We start from the raw sequence: 21,903 nt of genomic DNA on the forward strand, positions 1-21,903 counted from the left end.
GCAGGTTATTGGTGTGGAATAAAAGCCATTTGATTTAGATAAATAGGAAAGGAGCTTGTTAATATAGAAAATTATAGTTAAATAAAGCTCATGGTTATCATATTTCTTGTGCTTCATTGTGCCCTCTTCGTAGAGACAACTTTCATTTCTTTATGGAATTTGTTAACCAGTTGGAATTCCTGTATGGATTATATGTTTTAAAATGGTGTGTAACAGACTAATTTGCAGTGCTCATGGAGTCTCCTGCATTTACTGGGAAATTCACCTTTCTTACAGATCCAGAAATTCACTTTTAAGTTTCATCTTCAGGATTCTTCCTTGTCTTTTATTCAGTAATTATACTATAATGTGATACCTGATGTTAGAGAATACTGGTTGCCTGATGATAAATGATGTGAGTTCAGCTTAAGTTTAACTTGTTAAAATCCAAATTTCTTTTTAAGTCCACAATGTGGTGGTAGTTTTGTATCGATACATTTTCATAGTAGTGATATTATGGAGACTGTCTGTTGGCGTTGAATGCAAGTAGTCTTTTTCTCCCTGGAATTTTTTTTTTTTTTTTTTTTTTTTGAGACCGAGTTTCACTCTTGTTGCCCAAGTGGAGTGCAATGGCGCGATCTCTACTCGCTGCAACCTCTGCCTCCTGGGTTCAAGCTATTCTCCTGCCTCAGCCTCCCGAGTAGCTGGGATTACAGGTGCGCGCCACCATGCCCGGCTAATTTTTTGTATTTTTTAGCAGAGACGGGGTTTCGCCATGTTGGCCAGGCTGGTCTCAAACTCCTGACCTCATGATCCTCCCACCGTGGCCTCCCAAAGTGTTGGGATTACAGGCGTGAGCCACCGCGCCCGGTCTGCCTCCCTGGAACTTCTTAGTGTCAAAATTTTATACTCTATGCTTGTAGTCATAAGGCCTACATTTTATGGTCATGTAGGTTTTTAAGGGTGTATAGGTCTTTCTGTGTTTAAGATCAGATACCTGAAATTCACTTTTTGTGAAATTTGGGAGCTTGGAATACTGTAGGTGATTCATGTGTAAATGTGATGAGCTTGTCACTAAAATTATTAGTGGTAATTCCATGTCATTGATTATGGGTCATTAGGTTTTTGGTTGATTAAATTCAGTTCTGAGCCTACTCCAGCTGCTGGCTCAAGTCAAATTCTTCCCCTGTTTGAAAGTTGATCTAACCCACCTGATTAAGCAAGATGGTATATACCCTTTTAATTATATTCTATTAAGCATTCTTTAGCTATGTAGGAAATAAGAAAGTGGAAAAAAATTAGGAAAAATATCTAACCGTATCTGCATGTGTGCTTTCTTACCACATCAGCAAAGCTGGTATAGGTAATTGAAGCACAAAATCCTGAATTTATATATATTGCTTTCCCTCCTCCCCACAAAGTTTACTTGACCTGAATTGCCCAGATACCTCCTTTTTTCCCCAGATACTTAAAAAATGTACGTTTTGCTTTGTAGACCAGGTTCTAGATTTGTAAAGCTGGATTGTCTCTTGAGATTATCAAGACTGTTAGTATTAATAAAAAATTCACCTTTTTATTTAGAGAGCATTGTCAGTATTGGGTATATGTTCATTTTAGCACCTACAATGTGAGTCATTTTCTTAACATTATTTTATTTCATGGGTTATAGTAACCTCATATTATCAGACTTTCAGATTGAACCAAAATGCTGAATTTATGTGTTTTAATTTTTTTAAGCTAAAGTATTTCTGATTGACAACGTTAGAATTCATTTGGATTCTGTTGCCAGTTGCCCTGCTTATAAATCTGAAGTCATTTTGGCTAAAGTGTTTTCTAGTAGCTTTCCTTTAGGAGGATTACTTATTATTTGTTTATTTATTTATTTATTTATTTTTGAGATGGAGTTTCACTCTTCTTGCCTAGACTGGAGTGCAATGGCGCAATCTCGGCTCACTGCAACCTCCACCTCCCGGGTTCAAACGATTCTCCTGCCTCAACCTCCCAAGTAGCTGGGATTACAGGCATGCGCCACCACGCCTGGCTAATTTTGTATTTTTAGTAGAGACGAGATTTCTCCATGTTGGTCAGGCTGGTCTCGAACTCCTGACCTCAGGTGATCCACCCACCCCGGCCTCCCAAAATGTTGGGATTATAGGCATGAGCCACCGTGCCTAGCCAGATTACTTATTTTCAGATAACCCATATAGCCTTGGTGTGACATAGCTACTTCAGTGTTTCTTGCTAGTTCTATTTCATTATATTTTAAAGCAGCTTGAATTTTAATTTTTGTTTACAAAGTCTATTTTGTGGACTTATCTGTGTAAAAAGAACTCCTAGAAATTATTTTTCTTTTACTTTCCACTCTCATTACTGTTAACCATACTAAAATAAATCTTCAGGCCAGGCGCAGCAGTGGTTCATGCCTATAATCCCAGCACTTTGGGAGGCCGAGGTGGGGGGATCACTTGAGGTCAGGAGTTTGAGACTAGCCTGGCCAACATGGTGAAACCCCATCTCTACTAAAAATACAAAAATTTGGCTGGGCGCAGTGGCTCACGCCTGTAATCCCAGCACTTTGGGAGGCTGAGGCAGGCGGATCACGAGATCAGGAGTTCGAGACCAGCCTGACCAACATGGTGAAACCCCGTCTCTACTAAAAATACAAAAATTAGCCTGGTGTGGTGGTGCACGCCTGTAATCCCAGCTACTCGGGAGGCTGAGGCAGGAGAATCGCTTGAACCTGGGAGGCGGAGATTGCAGTGAGCCGAGTTCATGCCACTGCACTCCAGCCTGGGCGACAGAGCAAGACTGTCTCAAAAAAAAAAAAAAAACAATAAAAACAAACAAAAATTAGCAGGGTGTGGTGGCACACACCTGTAATCCTAACTACTTGGGAGGCTGAGGCAGGAGAATCACTTGAACCTGAGAAGTGGAGGCTGCAGTGAGCCGAGATTGTGCCACTGCACCCCGCCTGGGTGACAGAGCGATATTCCATCTCAAATAAATAAAAATAAATAAATAAAATAAATCTTCAGTACCATGTGTCCTAGTGAAAGCAAAGGAACAGAAAGAGAGAGAGAAAAAGAGAGTGTGAGGGGATGGGGTGAGAGGGAGAGGGAGAGGGAACACTATGGTAACAAGTTACCTTAAAAGGAAAATGCCAAGTTGGAAATACAGCTCTGTAGTGAGGCAAAAGCTTCAGGTTCCAGAGCTATTGAATGAATTGGCAAGAGTTGTAAGGAAAAGTTTGGTAAAAGGACCTTGATTTATTAAACAAAGCGTGCCAATCATATGACTTCATTTCACCATAAAAAATGTTTTTTATACACAGAGATGAAATAAGCTGAAGCTAATTGGGCATCGTCTGTGTATGGTATGTAAAATTTATTTTGGAACATCACAGTCGTGAAATAGCAAATATTTATTAAATGTCTGCTGTATCACAAAACTGTAGGAGAACAACAAAAGTATAAAATATAAAATACAGACTTGGTTCATGAATAAATATTCATGAAAAATTAACAATATATGTCATAAGGACAGGTATAGTTAATAATTGCCAGGTAAGTTGCTGAGCCAGCAAGTTGTCAGTTCAAAGGAGGTAGTGATGACTCTGGACTGGAATGGTCTAGGAAGGGCTTGTATAGAAGCAAAGGGGCCTTGAAGGATGGTTAGGATTAAAATAGAGGATTGGGACCATTTATTTGTGCAGTGTTTATTGAGTACCAGCTTTGTACCAGGCATTGTGCTAGGCATTGATGATACAGAAGTGAATAGGATATTAAGTAAGATAGATTCTCTTGTAGTGCCGGCATTCTAGTGGGGGAGACACTATTATAAATAAATAATGTAATGAATTTGGTACAAAGCGCTACTGGAGCTGTAAAGAAGGGATTGGCTATCTTACTTTGAGGGAAAGCGTCACTGAGAGGATAATGTTTCCAGGTAGTCCTTGAAGGATGAGTAGAATTTCACCAGAAAGTGGGGCTAGAGTAGGGATAACAGAAGCAGAAAGGCATGGAGTTTGAAAAAAGCATGAAATGTATGGCAAAAGTATGTGAAGTGCTTGGCAAGGAGTGACAGGAATGAAGTTAGAAAAGATCTTTTGTATTACAAGTTGAGGAGCTAAAACTTAAGCTGTTAAGCAGTATAGCAGTATATAGTACCTGGATGATTAAAAGCACAAGCTCTGGAGTCAGACTGCCTGGGTTTGAATCCTAGCTCTACCACTTAATAACCTTCTTGCCATGGACAAGATACTTAACATCTCCAAGCCTTAATTTTCTTATCTGTAAAGTAGAGCTAATAAAATCTTATTATAGGGTTTTTGGAGAATTAATAGAGACCGTGCATATAAAGTAGGTACCACAGTTCCTGGCCTGGCACATGGTAAGTACTCAACCAATGGTAACCATCACCATTATTATTATTATTATTATTGAAGGTTTTAAAGTAGAATAGTGACCCAGTATCTTGTTTTTTGATGGCTAATTCTGGCCATATTGTGTGCAACAAATTATTGGAGGGCGAGAAGCTTAAAGCAGGTTGTCTAGTTAGAAGATTAATGGAGTAGTCCAAGTGAGGGATGACCAAGGCATGAAAAACTAGATATGACACAAATTCCTACTAATATTAGAAGGTAAGTATATTGGATGAGTGATTGAGTATGGAAGTGAAATAGGTGAGCAACAGTTTTTTAGGAAACAATAATCAGAATAATTTTGCTTTAGGGCTAGATTAAATTGGGCGATTGTAGTTAGATGCAAAGATTGGAATGATTTGTAAAAGACTGAGAATGGTTAAATTGAGAAGAACCTTGAAAATAAGATCCAAGGTTTTCTTTTTCTTTATTCTTTAGTCATTAAGAAACTACCCCAAGTTTTTGAGTAGGTTAATTTACTACTTTGTTCAGTCAAAGAGGAAGAAGAGATTTTTCTAGTAAATGATAAGAACTTGAACTAGTATTGCAACAATGGGGATTTAAGAAAATTGAATTTGAAGAATCAATAGGACTTAGAGTTCAGAAAGAGAACAATGACATTAAGTGTGAGTGATAGAGAATGGTGATACCTTAACAGGTGTAAGCCAGGAAGGGGAGCCAATTTTGAGGGAAAGGTATATTTAAAAACCACCACAAATTAAAAGAGACCCAATGGATACCTTGAAATTTTGAAGACAATGCTGTTGGATTTATTGAATCTTTCCTTAAAGCATGTGGCCAATCCATACTTCTACTCCTGGCAAGCAAATGGTTATATCATTCTTCATGATGAGGCTTTTTTTTTTTTTTTTTAACCCTCAAGACAGGATCTCGCTCTGTTACCCAGGCTGTAGTGCAGCACTATGATCATAGCTCACTGCAGGTTCAAACTTCTGGGCTCAAGCGATCCCCCAACTCAGCCTCCCAAGTAGCTGGGACTACAGGCACACACCACCATGCCTGGCTAATTTTGTTTATTTTTTATGGAGACAGAGGTCTCACTATGTTGCCCAGATTGGTCTCAAATTCCTGGGCTCCAGTGACTGTCCTGCCTTGGCCTCCCAAAGTGCTGCAGTTACAGGTGTGAGCCACCACGCCCAGCCATGATCAGCCTTTTGATGTCTCCTTTTGTCAAAAGAAAATTGTCATTGTGTTGGTATAAAGACATATGATACAGGAGCAGCATTCTGAAGACTTCAATTTCAACTATGGCTCTACTTCTTACTAGTGAAACCCCTGGAGAAGCAACTTAATGTCTCTGAACCTGTTATCTATCGTTTGTGAAATGGAGATAAAACTTGCCTGACCCTAACCCCGGCACTTTGGGAGGTGGAGGCGGGCAGATCACTTGAGGTCATATGTTCGAGACCAGCCTGGCCAACATGGTGAAACCCCGTCTCTATTAAAAATATACTAATTAGCCGGGTGTGATGGTGGGCGCCTGTAATCCCAGCTACTCGAGAGGCTGAGGTAGGGAGAATCGCTTGAACCTGGGAGGCAGGGGTTGCCATGAGCTGAGATCTCACCATTGCACTCCAACTGGGGCAACAGAGCGAGACTCTGTGGAAAAAAAAAAAAAAAAAACTTGCCTGACCAAACTCAAAGGATGTCCCTGGGAATCATGTAGGATTATGTATGTGAAAGTACTTGGTCAACTATGAATAAAACACTATAAATATATTGTCATTGCTACATAAATTAGTGTTGTTAAACAAGTATTTTGGAAACTATAATCATTAATTCTGTAAACATTTCTTAATACCTATGTTTTTCCTGTTTTTTTTTTTTTTTTTTTGGTTTTGGTTTTTTTTTTGAGATGGAGTCTCACTCTGTTGCCCTGGCTGGAGTACAGTGGCATGATCTCGGCTCACTGCAACCTCTGCCTCCCAGGTTCAAGCAACTCTCCTGCCTCAGCCTCCCAAGTAGCTGGGATTATAGGCATCTGCCACCACGCCCCGCTAATTTTTGTATTTTTAGTAGAGACGGGATTTCGCCATGTTGGCCAGGCTGTTCTCAAACTCCTGACCTCAAGCGATACACCCACCTTGACCTCCCAAAGTACTGGGATTACAGGCATGAGCCACTGCACCTGGCCAGTTCTTAAGTTTTAGATAGGTTTTGATAATGGTGGAACTTAGAATGGATAAGACTTGTGGGCCAGAAACTGGAGCCTATGATGACTAGTTTTCTTTTGAGAGAAAGTCTCACTCTCGCCCAGGCGGGAGTACAGTGGCCCAATCCCGGCTTACTACAACCTCTGCTTCTGAGGTTCAAGCAATTCTCGTGCCTCAGCCTCCCCAGTAGTTAGGATTATGGGAGCCCGCCACCATGCCCAGCTAATTTTTGTATTTTTAGTACAGATGGGTTTCACCATGTTGGCCAGGCTGGTCTGAAACTCCTGACCTCAGGTGATCCACCCGCCTTGGCCTCCCAAAATGCTAGGATTACAGATTTAAGCCACGGCACCCAGCCTATGATTAGTTTAATAGATAGCAGGGACAAGGGTAAACTAGCCAGAAGGCATGAATCTCAAAGGAGGAGGCATTTTTTTTCCCTTAGTGGAGAGATGATGTTGGAAGTGCTAATGCGGAGCTAACTCCACTGAGATTAATGGAATGTGGAAAAATGAGGACCATCCACTTTGAAAAAAGAATTTGAGAAGTGTTGTCCTTCAGGAGACCCAAGATGTAATTAAACTAGAGAGATGAAGACAGTATTCTGTGTAGAGCTAAAGAACAGAGAGGCCAAGCGCGGTGGCTCACGCCTGTAATCCCAGCACTTTGGGAGGCTGAGGTGGGTGGATCACCTGAGGTCAGGAGTTCAAGACCGGCCTGACCAACATGGAGAAACCCAGTCTCTACTAAAAATACAAAATTAGCCAGGCGTGGTGGTGCAAGCCTGTAATCCCAGCTACTTGGGAGGTTGAGGCAGGAGAATCGTTTGAACCCGGGAGGTGGAGGTTGCAGTGAGCCAAGGTTGTGCAACTGTACTCCAGCTGAGGCAGGAGAATCACTTGAACCTGGGAGGCAGACGTTGCAGTGAGCTGAGATTGCACCATCACACGCCAGCCTGGGCAACAAGAGCAAAACTCCGTCTCAGAAAAAAAAAAAAACCAGTCTGGCCAACATAGTGAAACCCCATCTCTACTAAAACTACAAAAAATTGACTGGGCGTGGTGGCTCACGCCTGTAATCCCAGCACTTTGGAAGGCCGAGGCAGGTGGATCACGAGGTCAAGGGTTCGAGTCCAGCCTGGCCAACATGGTGAAACCCCGTCTCTACTAAAAATACAAAGATTAGCCGGGCATGGTGGTGCACGCCTGTAATCCCAGCTGCTCAGGAGGCTGAGGCAGGAGAATTGCTTGAACCTGGGAGGCGGGGGTTTCAGTGAGCTGAGATCCTGCCACTGCATTCCAGCCCCGGCGATGATGCGAGACTCTGCCAAAAAAACAGCAAAAAAAGAGATTGTGTGTAGGGGTTGTGGGATAGATTAAAACAAAATCTTATAATAGGAATTCTGAAGGCCTCAATGAAAAGGATGGAGGGAGAACAGCAAGAAGGAAATTGTATGAGGGAAAGAAATACAGAGAAAAATTTAGAAGTGTAGATGTAGAGACTGTATTTTGGATAGTTGCCAAGGATGGCAATGATGGGAAGCATGATGAGATTAACTGACCTTAGGCATCTGCATGATACTTTGGAGTCAAGTTATTCACTTGGCACAGACTGTACCCCCGTTGAAGTCAGAGGCCTCATAGGGCTAAGAGGGCAGTCCTTGCTTAGAATTGGGGAACAGGATCAGTTAATTCTCAGGTTTCCTTGCCCAGTGGTAGAAACAGTAAGAAGATCTCTGTACCACCACCCCCTTTTTCCCAATTCCTGATCAGTCTGTGTTCTTGGTTTATTTTTCCAACTTCCTAAATTAAATTGTTTTTCAGTCCTTGTTTTTTTAGCCACCATACATTAAATGTGAGTGAAAATACCTTGCGAATATTATTGGTTACTATATAGATATGCCCTTCATGTCAAAATTTGGATAAAAGGAAGAATTTCAACAGAACAGCTTGGTCAAAATGAATGTTACCAAATCAAGATTTTTAGGTTTTGAGGAGATTTTGTAGCTCTCTTTTTTGTTTGATTGGTTTATTTTTTTGAGATGGAGTTTTGTTGTCACCCAGGCTGGAGTGCAGTGGTGTGATCTCAGCTCACTGCAACCTCTGCCCCCCAGGTTCAAGCAATTCTCCTGCCTCAGCCTCCTGAGTAGCTGGGATTACAGGTGTGCGCCACCATGCCCGGCTAATTTTGGGGGTTTTAGTAGAGACAAGGTTTCGCCATGTTAGCCAGGCTGGTCTCGACCTCCTGACCTCAGGTGATCCACCTGCCTCGACCTCCCAAAGTGTTGGGATTACATGCGTGAGCCACCATGCCCAGCCGATTTTGTAGCTCTTTAGGTTGTTCCAACAAATATTATTAGCCATTTCAGTTGTTGACTATTTATATTGCATTTATATACATTTGTTTTCTGGTTTTTCCCTGTCGCAAATATAGAAAAGTAAGGAAACATAGTCTGAAAATTAGGAGAAAAAAGTATATATGGAGGCAAAAAAAAAAAAAAATCTGGAAAAGTAGAAATAGGCCTTGCGCGGTGGCTCACGCCTGTAATCCCAGCACTTTGGGAGGCCGAGGCGGGCAGAACACGAGGTCAGGAGATCGAGACCATCCTGGCGAACGCTGTGAAACGCCATCTCTACTAAAAATACAAAAACATTAGCCGGGCGTGGTGGCAGGCGCCTGTAGTCCCAGCTACTCGGGAGGCTGAGGCAGGAGAATGGCATGAACCCGGGGGGTGGAGCTTGCAGTGAGCAGAGATTGCGCCACTGCACTCCAGCCTGGGCAACAGAGCGAGACTCCGTCTCAAAAAAAAAAAGTAGAAATAGTTGGCTGAAGATGAATTAGAAATAAAAAAAGCAAAACCTTTAAAAAGCCTGAAAACTATATGGAAATGCTTTAAAATGCTTTAGGAGTTGCAAAACAAAGTACTAGTTGAGAATTAATTTTTTTTTTTCGAGATAGAGTCTCTGTTGCCCAGGCTAGAGTTCAGTGGCACGATCTCAGCTCACTACAATCTCCACCCCACCAGGTTCAAGCGATTCTTGTGCCTCAGCCTCCCAAGTAGCTGGGACTACAGGCGGGACACCACACCTGGCTAATTTTTGTGTTTTTAGTAGCGATGGGGTTTCACCACGTTGGCCAGGATGGTCTTGAACTCCTGACCACAAGTGATCTGCCTGCCTTGGCCTCCCAAAGTGCTGGGACTGCAGACATGAACCACCCCACCTGGCCAGAGAATTAATTTTTGATGAAAAAAAAATTTTAACTCTCTATTGAGCAACTTATTTTAGGCCAAATTCTATTTGGACAGTTATCTTTTGCCCCGTCAGGTCTCCTGCTGAAGCTCCTTTCTCCACTTGTGAAACAACACTATACGTGTCTTTTTTCTCTTATTTGCTGATAAATTAAAATTTATTTTATTTTTATTTTTTATTTTTAGACAGAGTCTTGCTCTGTCTCCCAGGCTGGAATGCACTGGCATGATCTCGGCCCACTGCAACCTTCACCTCTTCGGTTCAAGCTACTCAGCCTCCTGAGTAGCTGGGACAACAGGCATGTGGCCACCATGCCTGGCTAATTTTTTGTGTTTTTAGTAGAGACGGGGTTTCACCATGTTGGCCGGGCTGGTCTTGAATTCCTGACCTCAAGTGATCCACCCGCCTCAGCCTCCCAAAGTGTTGGGATTACAGGGGTGAGCCTCTGCGCCCAGCCAAAACATATTCATTTGAAACTGCCTATTTTTATTTTCAGTGTTATGGTAACATTGATTCCCTATAGCTTTCATCTACCTTTACTCATGAGTAGGTGACGTTTTTCTACCACTCAACCTGTACACATTTTAAAAAAGCTGTCCCAGCTGGTTTTGAAATGTAGAAGTGTGCCTTGAGTTGAAAAATAAGTAGGAAAGTACAGGTCTTTAGATAACTAACTGTGGCATGGAGTCAGTTTATACTTTCTTTTTCAGGTGAATACATTATAGTTCTTCAGTGTGACTTGAAGTAGAGCATTCACAGTGTGCGTGAAAACATGCAGTACCACTTGTGTCTGGCTGAGGGGGAAGTAGGGAGTGGTCTCATAGGTGGATTTTTAGGAAGTTCTGTGTTTTGAACAGAATTCAGCAATTAGTGGAATTATGTTGTTGGTTGTTAGGAAGTATATATCATCTAGGCCAGGCACAGTGGCTGACGCTTGTAATCCCAACACTTAGGGAGGCCAAGGCAGGCGGATCACCTGAGGTTAGGAGTTTGAGACCAGCCTGGCCAACATGGTGAAACCCTATCTCTACTAAAAATACAAAGATTAGCCGGGTGTGGTGGCGGGTGCCTGTAATCCGAGCTACTTGGGAGGCTGAGGCAGGAGAATCGCTTGAACCCAGGAGGTGGATGTTGTAGTGAGCCGAGATCTCGCCACTGCATTCCAGCCTGGGAGACAAGAGTGAGACTCTGTCCCAAAATAAATAAATAAATAGGAAATATTCATCATGTAGAACACAGCTTTTTTTTTAGAGACTGAGTCTCAATCTGTTGCCAGGCTGGAGTGCAGTGGCACGATCTTGGCTCACTGCAACCTCTGCCTCCTGGGTTCAAGTGATTCTCCTGCCTCAGCCTCCCGAGTAGCTAGGACTACAGGTGTGCACCACCACACCCAGATAATTTTTGTATTTTTAGTAGAGACGGGGTTTCACCATGTTGACCAGGGTGGTCTTAAAATCTTGACCTCATGATCTGCCCATCTTGGCCTTCCAAAGTGCTGGGATTACAGGCATGAGCCACTGCACCCAGCCAGTACGCAGCATTTTAAATAGTGTTTCTTTTCCCAAGTAGAGTGCTAAAAAAAAAAAAAAAAAAATTCTCTGACCTGATGAAAAAACTGATTCTATCTTGATCTCAGAAATTTGTGTTTATTAATAAGAGATATTTAACCTTCTCATTTTTGTAATGTCCCAAAAGTAACACTTGATTTATTTAGTAATCAATTCATTAAAAATGTTTATTTTTTAAACAATTACTCTACCATGAGGGCAAATTTGGTTATAGCATATATAATGGTTTGTTTAATCTTTGATTGGTAAAAACATTCTTTGAGGCTTTTATTTTATTAGAATCTTGACATGCTATATTTGGGGGTAAAATATACTTTAATGCCTTATTCTAGATGAGTAAAAAGTAATGGTAATACATGTTTCTTGTGAAGGGAAAATAAACAAGGTCCAGTTTTATTTTACTAGATAGCAAATAAAAAAAAAAGAGGGATTAGTGATTTCAGTCTTTTAGAAATGGTTGGCATCTCTCTGCCTTAGTTCTTACCTCACTTGTAAAGGATTGAGTTCTTCCTTAATGTTTTCTCCTGGTGTGAGAATGTGGTTATATTCTTTCTTAGGTAATTGATATGAATCTAACCTAGTTTTTTTTTTTTTTTTTTTTTTTTTTTTTTTTTTTTTTTTTTTTAGTTACTTTAAGTTGAAATGTAAAGGAGCAGTTGGTTCTGTACATTTGCAAGCTTCTCTGTAATAATTGATCATTACAATGATGACCCTAAAGCATCAGGAAAATACTGTATACTATATGCTCAGAGATATATATATGTGTGTGTGTGTGTATATATATATATATTTGATGGAGTCTCACTCTGTCGACCAGGCTGGAGTGCAATGGTGTAGTCTAGGCTCACTGCAACTTCTGCCTCCCCAGGTTTAAGTGATTCTCCTGCATCACCCTCTCGAGTAGCTGGGACTACAGGTGTGCACCACCACACCCAGCTAATTTTTGTGTTTTTAATAGAGATGGGGTTTCACCATGTTGGCCAGGCTGGTCTTGAACTCCTGACTTCAAGTGATCCACTGGCCTTGGCCTCCCAAAGTCTGGGATTTCAGGTGTGAGTCACTGCACCTGGCCTATTTTTCTAAAAAAAAAAAAGAAAAAAGAAAAAAAAATCTGGAAAGAGGGAGCTGCCTTACATTTCAGTCTATATTTATTAGACTCCTAATGTACATTTCTCTCTCACTTTCTTTATTTTGAAAAACAAAGTACTATTCAGTAAAAAGCCTGAAATTGCTTCAGTCCGAGCTGATTTTGAATGCATAAAGATTTACTTGTTGGATTCAGTAAAAAAGGAATAAGAAAAACTTACTATATAGTAATTTTTCCTAGGTATATGACCTCAAAATTGTGCTTAGATGCCATTGAAATAGACGTTCATGTTTTCCATTCCACTCAACAAATATCACTTAAAAACAGTACAGTTGGTGATTTCTTACAGAAATCATAAATATGTACTGCGGAGTGAAAAAACCAACTACTTAACTATGACGAAATGGGAACTTTTGGTTAAATTTGTAGGGATAGGCCAGGTGCAGTGGCTCATGCGTGTAATCCCAGAACTTTGGGAAGCCAAGGCGGGCAGATCACCTGAGGTTAGGAGTTCGACACCAGCCTGGCCAACATGGTGAAACCCGGTCTCTACTAAAAATACAAAAATAAGCTGGGCATGATGGCGGATGCCTGTAATCCAAGCTACTCGGGAGGCTGAGGCAGGAGAATCCCTTGAACCCGGGAGGCGAAGGTTGCAGTAGCCGAGTTCACGCCACTGCATTCCAGCCTGGGCGACAGAACAAGACTCCATCTCAAAAAAAAAAAAAAAATTACAGGGATAAATTTGCAGTGGTAACATTTTACACATATGCAAAAAGTGCTGTATCTCAAACAGTTTAGATGGAAATGAATATGATTTGCTTTCAGAATGTGTGTTAGGTGACTCAGAAAGTGACTCCAATGATAAAGAATGCACTGGTTTCGAATATATGCATAAAGATTTTGAAAGTGTTTTGTGAAACATTAAGTAAGGTAGGAGAAAAATCAATATTTTGAAATTATGATTTATTATTTTAAGCCTCCTAAATTAATTTGCATTTCAGAAGTAAACATCTGGTGTTTGGTCTATATCTCTAAAAGTGTATAGTCAAGTTGGTCAGAAAACATTGTTTTTATGTTCTTATTAGAAAGGAACATGGTATATCACCTTGTATTTGGGTTTTCTTTCTAGTTAGGCTTATTTGGTATTAAAGTGTTGTGGGGTTTTTTTTGAGATGGTGTCTTGCTGTGTTGCCCAGGCTGGTCTCCAGTTTCTGGCCTCAAGTGATCCTCCTGCCCCAGCCTACCAAGTAGTCGTGATTATAGACATGCTTCACTACTCCCAGCATTAAATTATATTTATTGTACTTCATTTAAGGTAAAGAATATCTAATACTATAATACAATATTTTGAGAGTTCTGCCTAAAAATGTTTTGGCTTAAACAAAAAAGTTTTGGTTATCCTGAAAGAACTTAATTTTGTGAGACAACTCATTTCTCTAATAATTCTCAACAAAGAACATGTTAGTATAAATAACTTTAAAAGTGGTATAATTTGCTTACTATTTAGAAAAACACTTCTACCCAATAAATGAAGAAGAAAGAAAAATCCCTGCTTTACAGTTTTTACTCTTATCTAGATCCAATTATTAGTTTTTAAGTTAATGTATTTTTGGTGACTTATCTTTTATTAATTAAAAACATTTGCAGCTGTCCCTTTCCCCCCAACACATCGCTTGACATCTGAAGAAGTATTTGATTTGGATGGGATACCCAGGGTTGATGTTCTGAAGAACCACTTGGTGAAAGAAGGTCGAGTAGATGAAGAAATTGCGCTTAGAATTATCAATGAGGGTGCTGCCATCCTTCGGAGAGAGAAAACCATGATAGAAGTAGAAGCTCCAATCACAGGTAAGCTTATTCATGTTTTGGGTATTATTTTTATTATGTCATTATTTAGTTGCCTGGATTTACAACTTAACCGTTTTCAATGATACTGTATGCTAAATCAATATTACTTGGACATTATCTTGAATTTCAAATTATTTTCCATACTTAAAAATGATTGCCTGTTTTCAGTGAATAGACATGATTCTAAATAATCTGAGTGTAGAAGTTAGTCTAATATGCTTTTGTGAAGGTTTCATCAATTGTGTTGACCATACTTCAATTCGATCAATACTTACTTTGCTTTCAGTTGTTAGGGTCAAATACCTTGATGTCATATCAGATACCAAAAGTGACCATTTAGAGAGCAACAGAAAGTATTGAGTTAGAATGGATATTTTAATTGCCACCATTGTAATTTTGTCATCTTGAAACTTAAAACACATCCTTGGAGTCCTAGAGACGATCTTTATAAATGTAGATTTCAGTTTGTCAGTGACCACAAATTTCGTTATTTCTGTTACATCTTTTTCTAGATCTTGAGCGCATGAACACTTGGTTACACATCATCCTAATCATGACTGTTCATAGACTGCTTCCTTCTCAGACATTTCTTGATAGCATTTGTACTATGTCTTATGTAAAATATGTTTTAACTTAAGTAAAATTTGTTGTTTTAGAGATTTTTTTCCCTTATCTAATAATCTTCTTGTTTCAGTGTGTGGTGACATCCATGGCCAATTTTTTGATCTGATGAAACTTTTTGAAGTAGGAGGATCACCTGCTAATACACGATACCTTTTTCTTGGCGATTATGTGGACAGAGGTTATTTTAGTATAGAGGTAATAATCATAAACTGTCATTTGATTTGCTGTTAAGTGTTAACACAGATGCTTTCCCGTAATCCTAGTTTTCACAAGTACCTGTGTTAGGTTTTTTTTAATAACTCTGCATATTCTGAAGTTTTTATGAAAAGCTACTATTTATTCCTGTTCTGTCTTTCAGACAATTCAAACAAATTTCTTTGTATAACTCTGTTTATATAATTATAATTGCCATTTTTTTCCCAGTGGAATTTATGAGCTGACTGAGGGGTCTTTATTGCCCTGTTAACTAGTGGCCTTAAAAATTTAGTGCTATTTATCTCTCTTGCCCCTAAAGGCATTAAACCATGTGAAAAAAGATTACTTGAATTCTGTCTGATTAAATAAAGTATATTGTGATTTTTTTATTGCTTGAGCCCTAGTGCTTCTGTTTCTCCTTGTGTAGCTATTAAGACTCAAGTATATCCTATGGAATCTTTGTGTATTTGGAAAGTATTAATTTGTTTTTAAAAACTTGAGGCATTAAAATGACCTTTTGATTCTCACTTAACAGTAGATGGTTCCTTTTGTTCCTTTTTCTCTTTTCTTTTTCTTTTTTTTTGAGACAGGGTCTTACTCTGTGGCCCATGCTGGAGTACAGTGGCACCAGCATGGCTCAATGTAGCCTTGACCTCTTGAGCTTAAGGGATCCTTCTGTCCCAGTCTCTCAAATAGCTGGGACCACAGGTACACACCACCATGCCTAGACTAATTTTTAATTTTTTTGTAGCAATGGAGTTTCCTATGTTGCCCAGGCTGGTCTTGAACTCCTGGGCTCAAGTGATCCTCCTGCCTTGGACTCCCAAACTGTTGAGATTACAGATGTGAGCCACATTGCCCTGCCATCTTTTTAAATTATATAAACAAAATGCAGCAAATGTAGAACAATATGTATTTTCCAATATATACATTTTCTTTCTTTTTTTAATGAAAAGGGGATCATATTATAATATTGTCTGTAACTTGCTTTTTCATACATCCCTACACCAAATATCCTTCCAAGTCAGTAAATATAAACTCATAGCATCATTTTAATATCTACATTGTTTTCCATCTAATAAACAAACCATAATTAATTAATTCCTTGTTGTTAGACACTGAAGATGTTCCCAGTTTTTTTCTTTACAAATGATGCTTTAATGAGTCATATTATTCATACATCTTTACATACTTGCCTGATTATTTTTGTAGGACAAATTCCTAGAGGTAGAATTGTGGGGTCAAATTTCTACCAATAGATACCTGTGTTGCACATTTAATATGTTCTAAGCATGTTCTAGGCACTGAAGACATATCGATTAATCCTCACAATAATATTAATGAGGTAAGTACTGTTGTTTTATTCATTTTATAGATGAGGAACCTGAGGCTTGGAGAGGTTAAGTAACTTGCCCAAGGTATTATTAGTAAACAGCATAGCCAGGCAATGTGACTCCCAGCATATGCTTTTAACCACCTTCCCTAGTAGATACTGAAACCTTACCTGGTGAATTTATGTTGGTTACTGTTGGTTGTATCTCCTTCTCCAGTGTTTCCAATATACCTTTTTTTCTGAGGTGTGCTAGAATTCTCAGAGTGGAAGGAACTTCTAGACTCTGTCTGTCCTGCTTCCCTTAGGAATTTTGCTATTTTGAGTTCTTCTTCCTCCTGCTGATAGTTGATTATTAGCCTCGTCAACTTTTCCCAAATTGTCACAGGGCTTCAGGCAAATCAGAAAATGGCCCATCTTAACAAAAAAATTTCAGGCATTTGACCAAAACAATAAAATAAACAGTTTTATGAAGCTTATTTGGTAACTAAGTTGGTGTGCATGTCCTTGTGTAAGATTGTTTTGCAGCTGACTCTTTTTTTTTTTTTTAATTGAGATGGACTCTCACTCTGTCGCCCAGGCTGGAGTGTAGTGGCGTGATCTCAGCTCACTGCAACCTCTGCCTCCCAGGTTCAAGAGATTCTCCTGTCTCAGCCTCCCAAGTAGTTGGGATTACAGGTGCCCACCACCACTCCCGGCTAGTTTTTGTATTTTTAATAGAGATGGAGTTTCGCCATGTTGGTCAAGCTGATCTCGAACTCCTGGCCTCAGGTGATCTGCCTGCCTCGGCCTCCCGAAGTGCTGGGATTACAGGCGTGAGCCACTGCGCCTGGATGTAGCTGACTCCTTTAATACATTTTGTTGTTATAAAAGGAAAATAACAAAGAATCAAAATAAGCATCGAGAACAGATTATTTCCCTGATTTTATTACTTTTTTCCCTTTTGAATAAAATGAAGGATATGAATAGTTACACGTTTAGATATACCTTAATTTATTAACAGTAAAGTTTGGTTGGGTGTGGTGGCTCACACCTGTAATCGCAGCACAGGTTGGCCAAGTCAGGCAGATTGCTTGAACCTAGGAGTTCGAGACCAGCCAGGGAAACATGGTGAAACCCTGTCTCCACAAAAAAAAACAAAAACTTAGCTGGGCCTGGTGGCATGTGCCTGTAGTCCCAGCTGCTCAAGAGACTGAGGTAGGAGGATTTCTTGAGCCCAGAAGGTCGAGGCTGTAGTGAGCAGTAATTGTGCCATTGCACTCCAACCTGGGTGACAGTGAGACCTTGTCTCTAAAAATAAAAAAGTTTGTTTTTTCTTTTTGCATATGATTATATAAACCATGCTTATTTCCATATCAAATATTTCTTCCTTTTTTAAGTAAATAAGTAAAATGTGAGTCTCTTTCTTATGTTAAATCTATTTAGAGAATAGCATCTGCTATAATGTTTAATAATATTTTTATTTGAAAAATTACATTTGCATTGAATTAGTTCAGATAATAAGCACTTACCATATGTAAGGCAATATTCATAATCAATGAAACAAACATAAAACATGGACCTTCCCTTCATGGGCAGCATGGCATAATGCTTAAGATCAGAGGATCAGAATCCTATCTCCATCACTTAGAAGTTTTGTGGTTTTGGACAAGTTACTTAAGATCTTTGCTTCAGTTTCTCATTTGTAAAATAAAGATGATATTACATACTTCATAGTGTTGTTTGAGGAATAAACTAGGGGAATTAATTATATAGTGCTTCACATATTGTAAGTACTTAATAAATGTTAGCTGCTGTTATTTTGACAGTATTATTTACTAGTACGCATCTGTAGACCAGTGTGCTAATTGTTTTTATATTGGGCAGTCTGTAAATCCAAAGTAATTAAATAGATTGTTTGACTCATTCGTTCAACAAATATTTATTGCTCTTCTCCTATTTGCTAGGTACTTTTCTGGGAGTGGAGAATCAAAAGTGAATAAGATGACAAAATCTGTGATTTTGTGGTGCTTATATTTTAGTAAGGGACAAAGAAAGATAATAGAGGATGGTAAGGGTAATAGAGGAAAAGGAGCAAAGATCAAGCAGCTTCGTTAAACAAAAATACAAGATAAATTCACTAGAAAAATTTTCTTTTGCAGTGTGTCTTATATTTATGGGTTCTGAAGATTCTATACCCAAGCACATTATTTCTTCTGAGAGGCAACCATGAATGCAGACACCTTACTGAATATTTTACCTTTAAGCAGGAATGTGAGTACTGCGAGGAGAAATGTTTTCACTTCCTCAGTATTCTTTTGGACTTAAGTGGGTAGTAAGAGTTTTGAAGACTTTATTTACAGTGCAACATGTAAGGACAGATTTCATGTCCACACATAAAGCTTTGAGGAAAGTTGTTGAGCACTCTCTGGTGTTTAATGGTATTAAGAAGTTTTTGATGGGGCATGGTGGTTCACGCCTGTAATCCCAGCACTTTGGGAGGCCCAGGCAGGGGGATTGCCTGAGCTCAGGAGTTGGAGACCAGCCTGGCCAACATGGTGAAACCCCATCTCCACCAAAAATACAAAAAAAAAAAAATTAGCTGGGTGTGGCGGCACACTCTTGTAGTCCCAGCTGCTCAGGAGGCTGAGGTGGGAGGATCGCTTGAGCCTGGGAATCGGAGGTCGTAGTGAGCTGAGATCATGCCACTGCATGGACAATTGCCTGGGCAATAGAGTCAGACCCTGTCTCAAAAAAAAAAATTTTTTTTCATTTCAGAATTTCTTATTATGTTTAACTTTTACAAACATACTTAGAGTTTTATATATAAGTTTTAATGTTAAAATTAATTTTTCTAAGCCGGGCACGGTGGCTCACGCTTGTAATCCCAGCACTTTGGGAGGCCAAGGCGTTCAGATCACCTGAGGTCAGGAGTTCAAGACCAGCCTGGCCAACACGGTGAAACCCCATCTCTACTAAAAATACAAAAATTAGCCAGGCATGGTGACATGTGCCTGTAATCCCAGGTACTCAGGAGGCTGAGGCAGGAGAATCACTTGAACCTGGGAGGCGGAGGTTGCAGTGAGCCAAGATCGCGCCATTGTACTCCAGCCTGGGCAAAAAGAGCGAAACTCTGTCTCAGGAAAAAAAAATGTATATATTTTTTCTAACAGGAAAAAATAAAAACCAAAAGAAAAAAATGTTACTTTGCATTGGAGATTTTTGTCCTTCAATCTTGAGGCATTCCTGTGAGGAATCCTAACAAATTGTTTATCCTGTTACCATTGCAGATCATTTCAATCATGCTATTAATGATTGAAATTCTTCTTAAAATTTTTTTGTTTTTTTAAATATCATTGTTTTAAGACTAGTCAGGTACAGTTGGTGAAATTCTTAACCTGCAATGTTTATCCCTTTTCTCTCTCAAATTATTACAGCAATGATAATCTAATACCTGTAAGTAACCATATGTTACAGAACAAGATTAGGCCTTTTTCACACCTCAAACCTTTGTGCTTTTTTATTATTTTTGTTATTTTTATTTTTTTTTGAGACAGTCTCGCTCTGTCGCCCTGGCTGGAGTGCAGTGGTACAATCTCGGCTCACAGCAACCTCCTGCCGGGTTCAAGCATTCTCCTGCCTTAGCCTCCCAAGTAGCTGAAATTACAGGCATGCGCCACCACGTCCTGCTAATTTTTGTATTTTTGGTAGAGGCGGGGTTTCACCATGTTGGCCAGGCTGGTCTCTAACTCCTGACCTCAAGTAATCCACCTGCCTCGTCCTCCCAAAGTGCTGGGATTACAGGTGTGAACCACCGCATCTGGCCTGCCTTTGTGCTTTTTGAGTTAATATTTATGACTGTATTAAGTAGAGTTAAATTCTAAAAGCAGAAATAATTTCAACGTTTTGAGACTCAAAACATGATCCAATAAAGGTCATATTAAGTAGAGACTTGCAGCAAAAGGAGAAAAATACAGTGATGGGTAGTGGCAGACGTGGCATACTCTTATAACTTCAAGGATCAGGCAGTTAACCTAAATGAGTAAGATAAGACCTGGAAAGTGCATGCTTGACCTAAAAGCAGTCAAATTAGAATTTTTATTAAACCACAGTGCTAGAAAACAGAGTCATTAGCACACTGCCAGTGTAGAATCTCTGGTTGCTGGATATATATATAGTTTTTTTAATATTTGAATATTACAGTATTAAAACAGGAAATAGGAACTAAGTTCTTTTTCTTTGCCTAGATAAATAACAAACCACCTACCAAAATCTCATCAAAACCAAAATAGGAATTTAAAGTCGTAAAGGAGCAAATGAAAGTGCATGATATCTCTCTAAAAGTAAATGATAGTTTGATTTGGTAGAGTTTTGTCCTTCTTGTGTTTCTATATTGGCTTCCTGCTTCACTGCCCATTTTAAAGTATTCATTGTAGGCAAGAGGAACCCCTCAGCTTTTCTGACATGAGCATGCTATTATCTTTTATTTTTCAGAAAAATTGGATGAACCTTGAATTTTGTTGTGATGATGTAGTCATCTTGCCTGTAATAAGAATAAAGTAGTCATTGACTCTTAGAATAAAATAAAGCAAGTATTAAAATGATTTTAACGTCAAGTACAGTTCTAATTTTGCCTTATTTGGCCGATAAAGGTGAAGGGTTGAGCTGTTTTTAAGAGATTTCTTTCTTTTTTTTTTTTTTTTGAGACAGTCTTGCTCTGTTGCCCAGGCTGGAGTGCAAGTGGCACGATCTCGGCTCACTGCAGCCTCCACCTCCTGGGTTCAAGTGATTCTTGTTCCTCACCCATTGAGTCTCTGGGATTACAGGTGCACACCACCATGCCTGGCTAATTTTTGTGTTTTTAGTAGAGACAGTGTTCTGCCATGTTGGCCAGACTGGTCTCAAACTCCTGGCCTCAAGCGATCTGTCTGCTTTGGCCTGTCAAAGTGCTGGGGTTACAGGCGTGAGCCACCATGCCTGGCCTGTTTTTAGAGATTTGACTTACTTATTTTTAACAGTAATTGATGACTTTTCTGTCATCCAGAATAATTTTAGAGAGCAAATATTTTGCTTCATAAGACATAACATCATCGAGAATAATTTTAGAGAGAGCAAATATTTTGTCTTCATAAGACTGATAACATTGCATATTTTTGTTGATTCTTATAGGAGAAGATGCTCTCCTTAAAAAAATTGTGTGCAGTAAGATTTATTCTCTGTGGTATTTACTTCTGTGACTTTTGACACTGCATAGAGTTGCCCACTACCGCTATCATGATACAGAAAAGTTTTATCATGCCATAAGTTCTCTCTTGCTACCTTTTTATAGTCACCCCTTCACTGACTCTAAAGCCCTGGCCACCACTTTGCTGTTTACTGTCTATAATTTTCTTGTCATCTGTCTGTCTGTCTGTCTGGGCTATTACTACAGTTGAAACTGTAACT

General features: G+C 39.5%; 1 protein-coding gene across 10 annotated transcripts in view; it reads left to right on the forward strand.

Annotated features, from left to right (window-relative positions):
- Positions 1–21,903, forward strand: part of PPP3CB (protein phosphatase 3 catalytic subunit beta) — a 58,745-nt gene that overhangs the window by 2,181 nt on the left and 34,661 nt on the right. For all 10 annotated transcript variants that reach the window (XM_019034977.3, XM_019034980.3, XM_019034978.3 and 7 more), the window contains exons 2-4: positions 14,130–14,330; positions 15,025–15,149; positions 18,621–18,732. In XM_019034977.3, coding sequence (XP_018890522.1) covers positions 14,130–14,330; positions 15,025–15,149; positions 18,621–18,732 — 438 coding nt within the window. The remainder of the gene's footprint in view (positions 1–14,129; positions 14,331–15,024; positions 15,150–18,620; positions 18,733–21,903) is intronic.

The sequence above is a fragment of the Gorilla gorilla genome, chromosome 8 (genome assembly GCF_029281585.2).
Source record: "Gorilla gorilla gorilla isolate KB3781 chromosome 8, NHGRI_mGorGor1-v2.1_pri, whole genome shotgun sequence".
Classification (NCBI taxonomy): Eukaryota; Metazoa; Chordata; class Mammalia; order Primates; family Hominidae; genus Gorilla; species Gorilla gorilla.